The sequence below is a fragment of the Octodon degus genome, unplaced genomic scaffold, assembly GCF_000260255.1.
Source record: "Octodon degus isolate 3935 unplaced genomic scaffold, OctDeg1.0 scaffold00193, whole genome shotgun sequence".
Lineage (NCBI taxonomy): Eukaryota > Metazoa > Chordata > Mammalia > Rodentia > Octodontidae > Octodon > Octodon degus.
The window spans coordinates 444,931-462,673 of record NW_004524769.1 but is presented as its reverse complement, the minus strand read 5'-3'; the positions used below and the strand labels follow the sequence as shown (position 1 = coordinate 462,673).

Sequence of the window (17,743 nt, the reverse complement as noted above, 5' to 3'; positions counted from 1 at the left end):
GAAAAGGCCTGGAAGTGCACAGCTTCGCTCCTTTCCACGCAGCGGGCCAGAACCCGTCCGACATGCCCAGCGCGCACGGCTCTCCACGGTGCCACAGGCATGCCCTCCTCCGCGTGGCCAACCAGAAGCTCAAGCGCAGCCCAGGTGTGCGTCTCTGAGGAGGAAATGGCAGCGTGTCTGGAGCCACTGGGCCAGGAGGCACCTCCAGAGTTGGGGGAACCAGGGCAGAGACCCGGAGGAGCAGGGCGAGCAAGTGGGATCCTGAGGTAGAGAGCAGCTGCTGAGTTTGAATGAGCTGCCCACAAGGGGCCTCTCTGGGAAGCTTCCTCCTTGCAGGTGAGGAGAAGAACTGGAGGCACGGCCTCTTGGATGGTCCTGGTCCGCAAGCACCCCTGGGAAAGGATGCTGGAAAGCAGCTGCGTGCAGCCAAGTCAGCCGAGCCCAGAAAGCTCTGAGATGCAACCCTGAAGAAGCTCTCCCTCTTTCTCCTGGTCAGCCCCTCCTGTCTCCCCACAAAGGGTCACCCGCAGCCCATGACAACAGGCCCTAAAGAGACACGCTGTACTCCAGGCACCTGTGCTATGCTATGCTGTGTGGTCTCCACAGCTCGTGTTCAGGGCCACTCTAGGCTGCACATTTGTCCACAGGGGTTTGTGCCGGGGTCAGCACCAAGCCGTGCATTTGGAATAAAGGGGTAAGCACTGCCGCCGTGGCCCTTGCCTGTCCCAACACACCGCAGCACTTACTGGGCCACAGCTACGGGTTTCTTCTCTTCGTGTTTTGCCCAGGCCTGATGGAGCGTGGGTGGTCTAATGATGAGCTACTTCCTCAGCCTTATTTTGTATAATATTATGTTATACTGTACAGTACTGTATTGTAGTATACTGTATTGTATTACATTGTACTGTACTACAGTATAGTATATTTTGTGAGACAGCAGCTCATGAAATAGTCCAGCCTGGCCTTGAACTCACCATCCTCCCACCGCAGCCTTCAGAGCGGCTGGGATGGTCACAGCTGTGGGCCATCCCGCTAGCTCTATCACTCACAGTGACCCCAGCTTCCCGCCTCCCCCACCCCCCGTCCTCCCACTCAATTGCTATCTCCTCTGCAGGCCATGCCCAGGCTCCACCTCAAACTGAGCCACTCTTCCCCTGGCTGGGGCATTTCGGAGTACGTTTCTCATTTCCAAGGGATGGCGTCGAGGGCTGTAGGATCCCTAAGGTGGCCTCCATCCGCAAAACTAGGGGAGCTGCACCACACCACAGGCAGGGCAGTGAGAGTCAGTGCTGGCCAGTCAGGCTATTGTTCTGGTCCAGCCCAAGGGCTGCTCAGTCCTGAGCAAAGGGTCAGAGGACGGGGTACTCACTGTCCTGTGCTCAGGCAAGAGGAAGGTGGCCTTTCTCTTGGCATTTTGTACAGCTTCCAAGATTTCGTGGCTTCCTCTCCAGGTCACTCGGGCCACAGAGACACATGATTTTCTCAATACTTCATGTGTTTAGATGCTTCCCCTAACCAGCCCCAAATCAATCATTCTCTGCCAGCATGTGGACTCAAGCTTGGAGATTTGAGCTCTGGTGGTTCCACACCCAGGCATCCCCAGCTCTGCAGCAAGATGCCCTACCTTCTAACAGTAAGAAGGACAACGCTGAGGCAGCGTCCGTCACTTCCGGGAAATACTGCAGGTCCGCCGGACACATGAATCAGGGAACTTCACAGCAACCTTGGAAAGATGTCAGCATTATCCCCAGACAGGTCATGTGTTCCCCAGAGCCACAGGTGCTGGACGCAGTCTGAGAGGCGCCCTGGTGGTGTTCCCAGCACCAAAGACACTTCTCCACCCACTCCAGCCAGAAAGTGCCAGAAGGCGTTTCTCCCCCTGACAGGCACTCCAAAACTAGGAAAATTTTGACTCTTCAGCTCAGCTACATTTTCTTAATGACTGAGCGTCCACACTCACATTTAAAAATCTAACCAAGAAGCCCAAGAAAGCGAGAGAACGACGGAAGCCACGACGCTCCATGTCGGTACTGGAGCTCTTTCGTGGGCTCCAGTACCGACTCCACGGCACAGCAGATGAGGCACATAAATCTGAGTGGACTGGTGGAGCAAACAGACAACTCAGACCTTATCACGCCTCTGTGAGCTGACTCCAATTCATCAGAAACGTAGGACCCGGGTGATATACGGCACCCTCCATTAAGTGAAACACGCCCATAAATTTCTAAATTGTAGGACTAAGCACCAAAAATAAATAAATAAATAACAAGCCGAGCAGCCCCAAGCACCTCCTGCAGCCCCCGGCTGCCTTCCCACACCCCTCGGGGCAGCCTCCTGTCATGCATAATGCAGCACCCTGACTGCTAACAGCAGGCGCACACCAGATAATTTACACTTGTTTTTACGGACACGAGGAACTGATCTTTGATGCTGTCCCTAATGAGATTCCGCTTGGCCCTAACAGCATCCTGAGAGAGGGTTCCGGCTTTCCACTTGGCATCCGGTGCATATTTATAATGCAGAATACAGGCTCACTTAAATTGTGCATGTGGGTTTCAGTGTCTTCCCTATTCTGAAGACAGATTTCCACAGACTAAGATTTCCACAGACTCAATTACTAAACCCTACTTTCCCTACACAGTGTCACTGCGGCCACTGCAGGTGCTGATCAAAGAGGCAGGAAGGCTTCACCTCAAGTCAAAGCCTCAGGGACTCCAACCTGCATCAGGCCCAGACACGCAGTCAGGGCTCCCCAAAGGGCATCCCCAGAAAAGTTCATTACGTGAAGTTTTCACAGCGTAGCCATGGGCCAGAGAGGGCAGGCCTGAAGTCTGCCCCGAAAGGTAGCCAAAGGACCTACTAGGCAAATTTCACTGGCTGGGGAGATGGCTCATAGAATAAGTGCTTGCCTGGCAAGCACAAGGACTTGAGTTCAATCCCCGGTTCTACAAAAAAAAAGAAAAAAAAAAAACCCAAAAAACGAAAGCCTCACTTTCTTACTATCTCCCTGAAGTCCTATCCCCAGAGCAATTCTTTCTTAAGTTGGGCACTATATTGCAGGGTTTTTCTGGTCATGTAGTTTTTCAGAAGTTTATAGTTTCATTTGCAATCATTAGAACCCCATCCTGTTCTGAGTCTGAATTTCATTGAAGTCGACTTTTGAACAATTTCCAATTGCACTTAATACCAATACTGTTACCATCATTTTATCTGTATTTAACCTAAATCACAAACTTCTGTCAAAACAGTTCTGGCTATCCCAGTATAGTAAAGTTGTTACACAGAAGAACACAAAAAAATGGTTTGATTTCTACCAAATGCATAATTCGCACGAGGACGGATGACCTGCTTCCATGTTCCCAATGCCAAGGAAGTGCCACACTCCCCAGGCAGGCTCTGCGGTGAGCCAGTGACAGTGCATCTTAACGAATTTTCATTCTTCTAGCCAGTAACTCTTGAGTCCCAACAGGATCAGTAAACAAGCATTTTACAAGGAGACAAAATAATATGCTTTCTAATGCTTCCGTCTTTAGGATAAAGAACAGCATAGGAAAGCCAGAACTGCAGAGTCAAGGGCAAAGTGAAACTTGGATTCTTCTCCCGTGCTAGAGATGAGTTACTACAATCGAAGCAAAGGCAACAGAAGGCAAGCACATTACAGAATTCGCACACGAGTGTCAGAAATGCTCACTCTGAGCTGCACCCAGCTCTGTCCTGAAACATGGGAGGCTTCTATAAGTTCCTTTTTAAACCCAAGAACAAAGTCAAGATTAAAAGTTCACTCTTGAAACAAACGATGATTTCAGCAAAGTGGCATAAACTTCTTAGGAAGCACATACTCATCTTCGGAATTCTTACAAGGTCATTTATCCTTTCATGCTACTGGGGACTAACACCAGGGCATTTCTGAGCTACATTTCCAGCACAGGGCTTCCATATGTCACTAAGCGTCACTTCACTATATCCCAGGCTGAGCTTGCACTTGCAGCCCTCCTGCCCTGGCCCTGGAGTGTGCTGGAATGCAGGCTGTGCCACTGCCCCCAGCTCTGGTTCCATTCATTCAGTCAGCTGGTGTTGGTGGCGTGTCTAACATGTGCCCAGCACTGTGCCACATACACACTGAAAAAAATAAAGCAACATTGTCATGTCCATTGCACTGATGGATTGTGAAAGGCAGACTTGCCCAGCTGGAAAATGCATTTATGATCAGGGCAGCTGAAGGGAGCAGAGAAATAGAGACGCGTGGGCTACTCTCAGGATGGTGGGTGAGGGAGATCCAGGGAAGGGTGAGGAGATCCCTAAAGCTCAGGGGAAAACAGTACCCAGAGAGGGGCAGTCGTGCTCCTTCTGAGCCTGTATCTAGCCTGCAGCTGCCCTCACTCTCAAAGACCCCTCCTAAGCACCAAGACAATACAGCTGAGAGTGCAGCACACAACCGTATATCCCAGCACCCTGGAGCCTGAGGCAGCAGGATTGCCACAAGTTGGAAGTCAACCTGGGCTACAAAGGGAGACCTTGTCTCAAAATTAATTTTGTTTTAAAAAGACAGTGCAGGAGGCAGGCCTCAAAAGCAGGCCTAGCCCTGCATCTTGGCCTCCACATGAACGCCCAGCCACACAGCACTGAAGACCTTGGGAAACACCGGTGGACAGATCGGCAACGCTGGCACCAGCCGCTGCCACATGTCTGGCTGGCCCCGCGTGGTCTACAAGGGCCATGGAAGCCTCACTGTCCCTTGCTCTTCTCACAGGAAACAATTTCGCACTCCCCGGGGGAGCTCACCCCAGGGAGCCTCAGGGAGGGAGAGCCTGGCTCCTGAGCGCCACTCAGCGGCTCGGTTCGGAGCGAGAGCCTCACATCTCAAGCTCCAGCCAGGAAACTCCAGCACCACCGACTTTTAACGGCTTCTAAAACCTCCGGAGTGTTAAATCCTCTTCCCAGCCTCGCGGATCCACCGGAAGGCTCTTTTTCCAGTTCCCACTCTCTTGCCTGCAACCTCTTATTCTCACATAAAGCAGTTACCTCATCACTCATCTAATGCATTCAGCACTGCCCTTGAATCCCAGAGTGTGATTATCATCCGGGATCTAAAAGAGGACGTGGGCACCCAGCCCATCTGCACGGGAAACCCCCTGGGAGAAGGAAGAAAAGGCCACTGAAAGCAGGGCGTTTGGAAACCAGGCCTCTCGCCCGGGACAACACCAGCGTCTGGATTCCTTATGACCCCCACCCCCATTTCCAGATTCAGGAAAACTCAGGAATCTGTCCCACATGGCCCATGGCGAGCTGCGACACCTGTGTGTGAAGCTCGTGCCCGGGGCCATCCTAGGTTAATGGGAACGGGGTCCCTCCACGCTCAGCAGAACTCCTCGGGGGACATCCTAACCCTAAAACCTCCTGGGTGAGAACTGAACAGAGGGACACAGCAGTAGGTCTGCTGTGGCAGAGGCAGGCTGCCCACACAGGAGCCACCACGCAGACGCGATTCTCAGCCCAGCGAGCCTCTGCACTACGCGACCGGCTTGGCCCACAGCGGGCACCACACTAGGCTGGCAAGTCTGCAGGCACGAGGGTCCCCGCCGGGAAGAGAGCCTAGACCTTCCGGGGCGACTGCCAGGGTGGCAGGCTCGGCTGGCCAGGGCCGACGCGAAGCTGGATGAATGTCTTTTTCATAACTTCTCCAATGACGTCGTCGTCCTGCGATATTTTTAATTGTGCCCAGATTTCTGTTAGCAACAAGCTCTGCGCAGCTCCTGCCCCCTTTGTTCGCGCTTTCCTCTGTGCCCAGGGCCCAGCACCTCCGCACACAGCCTGCGTGTTTACAGCGTGCGGCCCCTCCCCGCGGAGAGAAATGCACTAATGGCCAAAAACCTCATTTTCATTCCACACTTGACAAAATAAACACCTCATAAAAGCAGGTGAGCAAGGGCCCGCTCTGTCTAACAGCCCGGGCAGCCGACGCCAGGCCCAGCAAGGCGAGCACTGTGGCTGGTGGCCGGCAGGGACAGGACAGCTCGCCGAGAGCCAGGCCCTGTGTGCAAGGCGGATGCGTCGCTCCCACCAGGCCGCCCCTCGCGGCGCGGACCCGGCTGCCTCTGCGAAGGCCCCTCAGCGCCAGCCCTGGCGGACGGACAGGCCAGCGCGGAGACTGGGGAGCACGGCCCCGCAGGGCAGGGCGCTGGTTCCGGGAGGTCCGGCGTCTCCCTCCTCCTGTCCACAGAACATGAAGCCCCACTTACATGTTGCAGGAAATATTTCAAAACATGCCCCCCTCTGTCTCCCTCAAAGGGCAAAATTTATGGCAACAGAAAATTAACAACAAATGACGACCGATCTGAGCACTGAGGCCCCTGCTCTGTTGCCAAGATGATGAGGTCGAATTCCAAGATAAATAGTGGAGTGTGCCGAGGAGACCATTAACATGGTGCCGGGCAGGGATGGATAGGAGCCAGCGGGGTGGAGGCCCCCGGGGGGCAGCGACGGTGACCCCGCACTGGACGCTGGCTCCCTTCTGAGTTTGGGAGCCTGCTGAGGAGCCCACTGAGTACTGAGTGTGCCCACGGCACCCTGGAAAGACACTGCCATGCTTCCGAGGCGGGCACAGAAGAGGCAGGAACTAATACCCCCCAAGAACGAGTGCACCCCTCCCTGCTGCTCTTCCCAGTCCCCCACCCTCGGCTCCTTCTAAGTTTCCTAAGCCCAAATAGGTTTCAGAGCCACTAGCTGTGCCCACAAAGACGGGTTAGGAGCAGAGTGGAAACCAGTTAACCCGTGCAAGTCAGCATCTGCCCTGACGCAGGATAAGTCTCCCCCATTAGCAGAGGGCCAGTATGGGAAAGCCAGCTTCAAACAGCCTTGTGTTTCTCCAAGGCCAGTGCACTGTTCACTCTTTATCAAATGCATTTAAAAAAAAAAAAAATGAACTCTAAATCTGAAGAGCTAAGTTGCCTAAAAAGGCCTAAAAAAGAAGTCAGTTTTACTTCAGAGATCAAAGTAGGTTCACATATCATATGCCACTTTGCCTGCCCTTCCAAAATGCTATGCGCACTGGTATGTAGGGTCACTCTGTGTGTCTCCAAAATTCGCAGGTACAAGTCTGTCTCTGTCCCAGATGAGGGACCCTGCCCTGTTCTAGTTCTGGAGCCAAGACCACGCACATCAGGAAAGCCCAGGGATATCCGTCCCCTCATGGAGGCGCCTGCCGTCTCTGCCACTCCCATATGCCCCTTCTCCATGTTCATCCTCCACACAAAACGCACCTCATTACCCTCCCTGCCTGCTCAGGCCATTCGCGGTTCTGTGGCTACTGCAAATTGGGAACTGAGTGCTCCCCGCTGCGGCTGCTGGAAGTGCACACAGCACCTGCACAGGGCAAGGTCTCCCTCAGCCCCTTGCAAGGGCACTAATCCCACTTCTGAGAGTTTCCCCCTCATACAAGGGCCATGCCTCTCAGCATCATGGCCGCCATGTTCAGATTTCAGCAGACAAATATTGAGGGGACACAGATCCCCTGCCCACATAGAACTTGTACATAAAAGTTACATAATTTTAGGGGCTGCTGAGATAGCTCAGTGGACTAAGCACCTCCCTAGGCAAATACAAGGACTCGGGTTCATCCCTAGCACCACATGCTACACTGGCCCCGGCCCTGCCCCAGACACGCAGAGCCCACCACCAAGACTACAAATGCAGTGCTGGGAGGCTGAAAACAGGAGGATCAATATTTGTCTGAGCTGTGTAGCAAGATCCTATACCAAATACATAATTTTTTCTAAAGTTATATGATGTTTTTAAATATCACGCATTAAATATAAGGTATTCTGAACAACAGATACGAACTGTGTGACTTAGAAGGAGCTGCTAGAGTTTGGTAGACTTCTGCAGTTATCTCTGCAGTAGCATTAAAGTGATGCAAAGTGAAAGAAAACTTAACAATTTCCAACACTCATGACATCAGTAAGGCTGGCTAAATACATACATCAGAGCAAAAGTCTAACTCTCTCAGGAAATTAGAGCTGGAATTGCATAGCCGCAGAGAGTTGTTATTTTTTCTTGATTTTGCCTTGAGGTCTTCATACAAAGAATATTTCAGACCAAGTGCACAATACATAAAAGGTTTGAATGTTGCTTGGTGGCACAGATACCTAAAACCAAGTAGAAGTGAGCTTCTTGTCTTAGTCAATTAATGTAAAGGCCCAAATAGCCCCCAGCAAGACAGAAAAGACACGGTCTAACCCAAGACTTGTCCATCTTCAAGCCAGAAGGCGCTGAAGCTGTCTCTACGAGAAATAAGTGGGTCGGAGAAAAGCCGGCATGAGGGCCTGAGCCCCACAATCCCTTACGGAAGCCAAGGCCAACCCAGGAAGCTCCGTAGCGATCTACTGTTCTCTCAGAATTCCAAAACTCAGCACCACCAAGTATGAAAGCTGCATCTGTCCTTTTTCCTGAATGGTCGAGTCCGCCCTCATTGTTAAGTCTCAACAGTTTTCATCACGGTACCGCATTACACCAGATATGTAAACCAACTGGAAGAGCTCGTGTATTTGACTTGTGGTAAAGAGGAAAAAGTGAAAAACTTACAAAAATATATTTTCCTATGAGCATGTATTTTATCCTTTTACAGGACAGAAGGTGAAGGAAAATTATTCTTCAAGCAAGAGAAGCAAAAACCTGCCGAGCTAAAGACTGCTGGGGCCGGCAATCCAACAGCTTCCGCTGTGCAGTTAGGATTTCCACATAGACAAAGCCTCCAAGTATACTTTTTATACTGCAAAAAAGAAAGAAAGAGAGAGAGAGAGAGAGAGAGAGAGAGAGAGAGAGAGAGAGAGAGAGAGAAAGACCAACATGGTGGTCTCTAAGAGCACGGCCATCCGGGCCACACTGACACTGAAGTAGTAGCTCAGCCACGCCAAGGTCACCACTGCATATCTCGCTTCCAAGACGTTATTAGATCTAAAAGGGCGAACTCAGAGGAAGAGGAGAGCTAAGGAAATACCAAGAAGGCAGGAAGCCCCGAGGACGGGGTTCCCAGGCTGCCCTCCTCCCTGCCGGGCAGCACCACCCACAGGGCTGCACGAGGAGGGTGGGTGAGTGGTGCTTGCTTTGCTTTTCTATCTTAAAATCTCACCTTCATACGCTGTAAAATCTCTGAATTAAAACTGAATCTGTCTTACGTGCACTCCTACTATTGCAGTATTTCTTTTTTAGCTTTTCTTGCCATTTTACAGAGACAGCTCCGTGAGGGAAGATGAAGGTAAAACACCAGGAAGGTCGGGCCACAGGGAGAGGGCCGCACTCACGACTGCAGTCAGACGCGTCCGTCCAGGGACTGCGGCCACGCTCGCCTTCTGATCGCCGTTATCCCCATAAAAGTAAGCAACTACTTCAGAATTCAGAATCCAGACAGAACCTAGTGGGCAGGATTTGCTTTATGTGTCAACATCCTTTACACGGACTGAAAGTCAAGTAGTCAAAAAACAAAACAGAATACACTACTGGGTTACACAACACACAACTAGGTTTCTAAGAATAAATCTGTATGGACAAAACAACTAAGTTTACATTGCCTTTTTGATGCTCAGAAGCAAACAAAGACATCTATAGAATAGGAAACAAGTCAGTTCTGAAAGGAAGACCAACTGTCACAGACCACAAGATGCTACCCTCAGGGGGGGCAGCTAAGAAAAAGAACTTATTTTTAAAAAGAAATGAGAGTACAATAGAAAAATACCCTAAGTTTATACGTGAGTGCAAACCAAAAGAGCCATTCAGGATCTCCAAGACAAACTTCAGACTGAAAACATTAGCAAAAATGATGGCCACGCTCATGTGCAGACCAGTGATAAATCCATAATGAGAGTGAGAAGGCGGCTTGCGAAGAGAGAAGCGTGCGTTCAGAGGGCTTTCTCCAAGTAGCACATGCAGCCCAGTTCTGCAGCCAGGACCCCCGTCCACCTCTTGCCAGGGGGTGTCTTCCACAGCCCAGCCGTTCATCCCCTGAGATTGCTCTTCCCTGTAAGAGCCAGAGATACCTGCCCCTCTCTGCATCCACCTGATGTCTCTCTGGTCCATCCTCTCCCAGTGGAAGACCACTGGTGAGGTGGGATTTGTGCACTTAATTTTAAACAGACAGAAGAAAGCGAAGCAGCAGGGGAAATGTTAGCCCACCAGAAGAAGAAGGGATGATGCAGCAGAGCATCAACCCAGGTGCTGGGAAGGACCCCAAAGTTCAGAGACTGAGCGGACCCTGAAGCTGCTAAAGAGTATGCAGTAATCAGTGGCCAGGAGGGACTGGAATCTAGGCTTGGGGAACGCTGTTAGGTGGGTCGACTGCTGCAGCTCCTTGTCTACTGATACTTTCTAATCCGCTGACTTCTAAAAATGGATCCCAAAGACACAAATTGGAGAATATCTTGAAGAGACTTTAGGTAGAGGAAGAATAAGTAGACAAAACCTGGACATGGCCCTCAACCCGAGCATGTTGAATCATATGGAACCAACAAAGAGCCTTTGGGCTGTTCCTTGATTATATCATAAAGCAAAAGAGTGCCATCCTAGGAGTGGGATCCAGGCGAGGCCCAGGGCTTTCATCAGAGCAAGGTGGACTTACACAAATTGTATTCCTATCCTTAAAAAAAAGTTTCTATCACAAAATTTCATCTAGTTGTTATAAGTAATTCACATTATATAACAGCCTATAAAATAAAAAGTGAAAGGTCTTTACTCAACTTTGCATTCCAGAAAAATAATTCTCAAGTTTATTTTCTAAATAATGACCAGTACCAGTGGTATTTATCTTTATTTCTGTCTCTGTCTCTCTCCCACACACACACACACACACACACACACACACACACACACACACACACAGTAATACTCTCTCAGCTCACAGATTTCCTTCCACAATTCTGGTCTCACGCTACCCATTCCCACCATACGCTCTGCAATGCACTGCATTATATAGTCTACAGCACTGAATGCTGCTTCTTCCTGGGAACTCTTCTGTTACTTTCCAGCTACTGAGCGCTAACACAGACCTGCAACAAACAGCTACCTCCTACCACATGTCTGAGCAGCGTGAGAACAGAATCCAAGATTAGGCAACCAATCAGGAGCTCTGGAGGTCAGGGCCCAGAGGGACACTAAATGACTGCTTTTAGCTAGCGCTGTCCTAGGTGCAGAGCTGCAGAAGGGTGCAGAAGCCCTCAGCTGGCCTTTCAGGGCCTTCCACAGCCAAGCAGCTCAGCCAGGCGGTGCTGGTCCTTCCATCGCTGGCCGGTGCAGAAACCCTGAGCGCTTCTCACACCTACGTCAATGTCCGTCTTCAGCACAACGTGTCTTATGCAGCATCTCATTTAAGGTTTGCAGTATCTTAAATATCAATAAACTTATTATACAGATGATAAGACTGAGAACCAAAATTTCCAACATTGTCACCCAACCAAGCCAGAAACTGGCACGGTCGGCGTTTATCTCTAGACCTCCTTTACTGTGCCTGCCTCTGCAGCCCGAGCTGTGCCCTCCGCAGCCATCCCTGGTTACAACGATCCACCCTGGATGTTTCTCTTAATCCCATAAGGGCACGGGGTCAGTTGCGTACCAGCCCAAGTGGAGCAAGGACACCGAAGTCCTTCCCTAGGCAGACTACTCTCACAGAGCAACCAGTGGCAGGTGAGACCTTCTCATGCTGTTTACGGTCATGACAAGAACCAAAGCAAGACACCCGCCAGCACTGCCAACCCAAAGGCCCATCCAGAGAAGCCTCCGTGGACCTGGGCTGGAACCCAGGACTGCATGTACCAGTGACTTACACTCCACTGACTTCCCATACACATGGAAACAATTTAGAACTTGAAGAAAACAACACGGATGAGGGGCTGGGGAGATGGCTCAGTGGAATAAGCCCTTCCCTGGCAAGCACAAGGGCCTGAGTTCAATCCCCGATTCCACCAAAAAAAGAAAGAAAGAAAGAAAGAAAGAAAGAAAGAAAGAAAGAAAGAAAGAAAGAAAACAACATGCATGTAACAACCACTACGGTAAGCGCTAACCTCTGAATGGGGACCAGGCACTCTGCTGAGAACTTCACAAACAAGCCGTCTTGCCCTTTTGACCACTGCCACAGCCCAGATGCCAGACATAGTGTCACTGTTGCAGACAGCTTTGCAGATGGAGATAGAGCACAGAGCAGTGAAGGCAGGCCGTGGGCAGCCGCCCAGTAGGAAGCTGCAGAGTCTGAACTTTCCATCCTAAGGCTGTACTTCTGGGGACCGTAACCACAGTGTGACCAGGCTCCAGGCTGTTTATCGCTGAAGGCACCAACACAGATTTGAACTTCCTCCTAGCCAGTCTTTAAAGAAAAGGACAAGGAGTTAACTCAACAGGGCGACTGAGGGGCCACTCCTGGCAAGGAGTTTTCAAGGCTAAAACTGGGCACAGGGCGTGCTATTATCGGGCTCCTATTGCATCTTCATGGGCTTCCGATCAATACAAAAACACAAACCTCATGGCTCTTTCAGACCTGCACTGGCTCTCTGAGCGCCTGCTCACAGCATCAGTAAAAGTGCTGAACAACTGTCAGCATCTGCTTAGGAAAGGCGAAGGGGTCACAGGACACTGAGACCCTGATAATCATTAAGTTCCAATCATCACACCTATTCCTGTGACCAAAGTCTGAGGAAAAAGGGGACACAAGTTCCAGGCTAAACTGTGGCCTGTCACCTCCAGCTGGACTTCAGTTGTGTTTTCCCAAGTCACCCAAGACTGCTGCCTCAGAAATATGCAAAATGGAACCACGTCCCTGTCTCACAAACAGAATCAAGGCAATGGCTCTTCTTAAGCCTGTGTTATACTTGCCAGAACTTACAGATAAAAATGAAGTGAAACCTCTTGAAATGAGCTGAAATGCTAGCTCTAAGCTCATCAGTAAGTGCTCTGCAGACAGAGACAGAACCCTTTTTGTCTTCATTTCTCCCCCAGCCATGCCTGACACTCGAGCTCTGTCCTAACTGCCAGCTCTGGAAGTCAGGCTACAAAGATGCTTAACTGTCATTTGGTGCAAATGGTTCTGTATGGGTAAACTGAGGCACAGACAGGAGGAAACGGCTCAGAGCAAGTGGCACAGCTGGGTGAGGACCAAGGGAATTAGGCAGGACTGGTCGCTCACTTGGATGAGGAAGCCCCCCCCCCCCCCCCCTCGGGCCGCCCATCCTGTTTTCAGCCCCCCCCCCCCCGCACCAGGCTGCACAAAAGGCAACATGGGATCTGTGTGAGGACCAGAGATTCGAGCTGAGTCTGGGTGATGCCACAGCGCAGCACACACCTAGGGAGGATGTGGAAAAGGAAAGTGAATGCCCTAAGAACCCTGTGTGGAATAAATGAGCACCCATTCAAGTAGAAAAGACAAAAGAGCTTTAGGGAGAAGAGCAAGGCTCTTCCAGGACATCCTGAAACACGCAGAAAAAATGAAGAAGTTTTCAACTAAATATTTTGTAGAGATTATTCCAGCCAATGGAAGCTTCTATCTAGACCATAGGTAACGATTTTGAATTAATGAGCAGAAGCATACCATTACTGCGTTCAAGCAAAATCCCTCACCGTCTACTGCTGTCTGACTGCAGTGCCAGGCCTGAAGGCCTACAAAGCAACAGCCACTTTTGGCAAGGAGAGCTCAGGCCACAAAAAGGGGGTCAGCTCCCTGCAAACGCGCCTGCAGACCTTCCAGATGCCAAGACATGGCAGCACAGTCCCAGAGAAAGTCTCCAAGAGTCCACTGGAGCTCCTCAACCCTCACTCGATGGATCGGTTATCACTAAATCAGTCCGTACAGCATTCCTGAGCACCAGCAGCCTGCTCGGAAGTACAAGCCATGCTGTAGGAATTAAATGGTATACATGACAGGATTAGACATGACCAATAGATAAGATGGAAGATGACAGACAGCTAGACAGACAGACAGACAGACAGACAGGAAAAAGTAATGGCAGTGGGTGGCGGAATTGGGTGGGCATCCTCATTTGGACTGGGGGGGACAGGAGCCCGGGAAGAACAGGAAGCACTGTTTGCTGGAAAGCATGTGATGAACACAGAAATGCACCCTGCTGTGTGAGACAGCAACTGCAGTGACAGGATGAGGGCCAAGGTGCGCGCGGGCACCGGCCAACCACGAGGGGCCACACAGGCTGGGCATGAACACGGAGGCCGTCCAGGGCCCGCTGTGGGACAGCCCCCACTCCAGCACTGGCCTCCGACAAAAGGGCTCCACAGCTGTCTAGGTTGCCATTGCTAATCGCATTTTTCAAGCCCTATTTTTTCAAAAAGGGTACAATTTCATCCTCTAGATTTTCCATGGCTGGATGGAAGCAGATGGGTTCTAAGGTTGCATGATTTCTAAAATGCCTTGTGTGCTCAGGCTCAGCTGTGGGGCCTCGGAGCCACGGACACCAGGCAGATGTGTGCAGACCTGCAGGCTCCGGCCAGCTCCCGGCACTCTCCTTTGCCAAGGAATCGGGGCAGAGCATCATTTCCTGGCCTGGGGGGACACAGGGCCCCCAGAGCTCCACGTGATCCCCATGATGAAACCTCCCAGCAGCAAAGCCAGCCAGAAGAACCTAAGTACAGTCTTAGGCATATGTGAAGAAAAACAGATACATAGAAGGAGGATAAAAGATTTGAAATGAACACACATTTACTGCTCATAAAAGCAACATTAGCAAAGAAAAATCATATTCCTTGCCTTCCAGTCGCATTAGCCACTTTGCACCACCCTGAACGTGTTCCGGTTTGGAGCAGGGTTCTCTGAAACCTGCCTGCGCTAGCCATTTGCAAGGGCGTCTCTGTCTGCGTTCACATTCTCCTTCCTCCTCCTCCTTCTGTCTCTCTCTCTCCTTCTTCCTCTCCCTCCCTCCTTCTTTTCTTCTTCCTTCTTCCCTTCTTTTCTTTTTTTCAAGTTAACTTTATTGAGAAACACATAGCAATAAGACATTTTCAAAACCGATTAGTAGGACAATTTCAATAATTAATACATTGCATATTGTTGTCTTCGTACTGGTTACTCATAGTACAAGATGCAGCCATGATATCCTGTCCAAACACTATTAGTACAAATTTTTCTTCTTATTGAATTAAGAGAAAGCAGCTGTATATCTATCCTAACTATTTTGTATATACAGATATAAAATGGTTCTTCATTTGTATCCCCTTCTTTTGTTTAGCTTTGTCAGAGAGGGGTATTCTATGGCCATTTAAATATTCCTTCAAGCACACTGCTTTGGTTTCCCCACTTGCAGCCACCTCGCCACAAGTGGCTCTCTAGAACACACCTGCAAAGCCACATCTCAGTGATTACACCAACATCTGGGCACTCAAGGAGAATGCCTTTCTCTTGAGTTAGTGTTTCTGAATAGGAAAAGGTACTGTGGGTGGGGGGTGTGGGTGTGTCTGTGCACGCGCACAAATGCGAACAAGCTCATATACGCGTTTGGGAGAGGTGACCTTCCTATTTTTTAAAAATGCCAACATAAACAATTACTTAAAAAGGAGCTTGTGACTTGGACATGCCCCGAGCTCAACTCTGTCAGGAGTGGTAGAAACACTCACAACATCTTAACCTCCTTTCTACCCTGAGGATATAACAGTTTTCAAAGAGGTTCAGTCAGTCCCACTCTGAAAGACCCCTGCTCCCTGCTGGACATCACAAGGGTCGCACAGAGAGTGAGCACCAGGCCTTGGATAAACAAGGGGGCTGGTGACCTTTGCCCCGCTCGGGAGGCCACACATCCTGCAGCCTGAAAGGAGCTGGCCTGCCCCACTGCTAAACCTCTGAGTCACTCCCATCCTGGACTCCTCTTCGGTGAGACCTCCCAGGTCTGGACACAGCACCAGGGAGGGAGAGAAAGGTGCGGTTTGGGGAGCTGACGGCTCCACCCTCCTGCACCCCTCTTTCCCTGTGTTCCTGAGGCCCCCAGTATGTACCACATCTCACCAGTAACAGGGGAGAAGACAAATTTAGTCAGAGCTGAGCAATTAGGCCAATTAGGCCCGCTTCCAGCCCAAGAGGCAGGGCCACAAGTGTGGGAAAATGCTACAGAAGCTGGAGAGACTGTCTCACCCGACCAACAATCAGGGCCAGGAAAGGAAAGTGGCGCTTGTGGTCAAGAGGTGCTGCCCGGACTCACTATGCAAAAGCCCTGCCTCCCCTCCCCGCAGTCACCTCCTACACTAGAGAGCTACAGAAAACAGCCCTCAGGACCTGTCCACCGCCTGCGGTTCGAAAGCACCTGAAGCACCAGAAGGCTGAGCAGCCCAGGGGGCCGCACCAGGAGCCACCCACACTCATCGGTTTTGTACAGCGTCAGCTTTTTATACTTCATATCTGTGTTCCCGACTGCCATATACTTACATATGTACGTGGGGCGGCTGGAAGCGGCTCTGGTTGATGTTGTAGTGCGTGAAGGCTTGGGTGGGATTGGAGCTGTACTCGTCCACCGCGATGGTAACCTTGCCTTGGGAAGGAATCCCATGTGCCATCTTCCGGCACGAGCGTGTCACAGCTTTCCGGAGGAAACCAGGGAAGCAGGCATGGCTTGCCTCAGCCACCTTCCGCATCCAAGGGTCTGCTCATCAATACCTCCGTGCGTTTCTACAAGAAAGAACACACAGCGGTGGGTGTGCAAGCAGACACAGAGAAAGACAGTTCTGGGAGACATCACGGGACCGCAGGCGGCAGGAAGGGCAGGACGGCAGCGCAGATGTGGCTCGTGCGCACCGACCCTGCGGTGAGTGCAGCCGTGGACTGCACACGCACCGGCAAGACTAGAACTTATAGAAAGTCTCTGACATCTAGACAGCAACTTGGCTCTGGAAACATCTGCCCTGTGCGGCTGCATGAGAGCACAGCTGCTCCGGCCTCCCCTCACGCACTGTGGAGTGGCCGCGCCACTCCCCACGGCCGTGCTGGGTGCCGGCAAATCATCTCACAGCCGGTCGGACCCACATTGCCTCTTTAATTGTAATTGTGGCACTTAGCGTGAATTACAGAAGGAGTGAACCACAGTTGCCATGGCGTCTGGCTATAAACGGCTCGCGCTCAGACTCTTCCAAACCTCCCTGCTAATTGGAACGCTTGGTTTCTGCAAAGTTGGTTTCAGATAATCCTTCGAAATCTTCGTGTTTGAGGTCTTTATAATGCACGAGAATTGTAAGCAAAAAAGTAAAAGTAAAAACTTTGTGCTTGCATCAGACACCTGTGCAGATCTGTAGTATGCAAACCTTACGTGCAGCTTTTTCCCCGAGTAGTTGCCCAAATATGCAAGGCCTGGTATGGCCCGCATTTGTCTCTAGCCCAGCATTCCATGGTAAGGTGAGCCCTGTGTGCTAAATGTAGTGTAATGTCTTTCAACATGTCCAGCCCCCGGGGAAAGCCCACTGTGCCCAGGGCTGGGCCGCCAGGCTGGGTGCGTTCCTCACGCTCATGCCGGGCACTGGCGGAGGCCTGTGGTGGGCAGCCACTCCGACCCTGCCACCTTGCTCTTGGTGCTGCCTACTTCTCACCGGCTTTTCTCCCACACCTTCCGATTCTTTTAAAAATGTTACAGTAGCTGCCACTCTGAGAGGAAATGAAGGTGTCTGTGTCCATGGTAAGTGTACAGAGCCAGAGGAAAGCAGCCCCAGACGTGTACACTGGTGCTGTGCAGCAGCGCGGGGGGCCAAGAACCCGGGGACACACTTGCCGGGGACCCCACGCTCT

General features: G+C 51.0%; 1 protein-coding gene across 8 annotated transcripts in view; it reads right to left on the bottom strand.

Annotated features, from left to right (window-relative positions):
- Nucleotides 1–17,743, bottom strand: part of Mpped2 (metallophosphoesterase domain containing 2) — a 162,799-nt gene that overhangs the window by 140,607 nt on the left and 4,449 nt on the right. For 6 of the 8 annotated variants that reach the window (XM_023704244.1, XM_023704245.1, XM_004644107.2 and 3 more), the window contains exon 2: nucleotides 16,397–16,636. In XM_023704244.1, coding sequence (XP_023560012.1) covers nucleotides 16,397–16,602 — 206 coding nt within the window. In that variant the 5' untranslated portion in view covers nucleotides 16,603–16,636. Of the gene's footprint in view, nucleotides 1–16,396; nucleotides 16,637–17,743 lie in introns of those variants that run through there. The other 2 variants (XM_023704246.1, XM_023704247.1) reach the window with 2 other exon arrangements.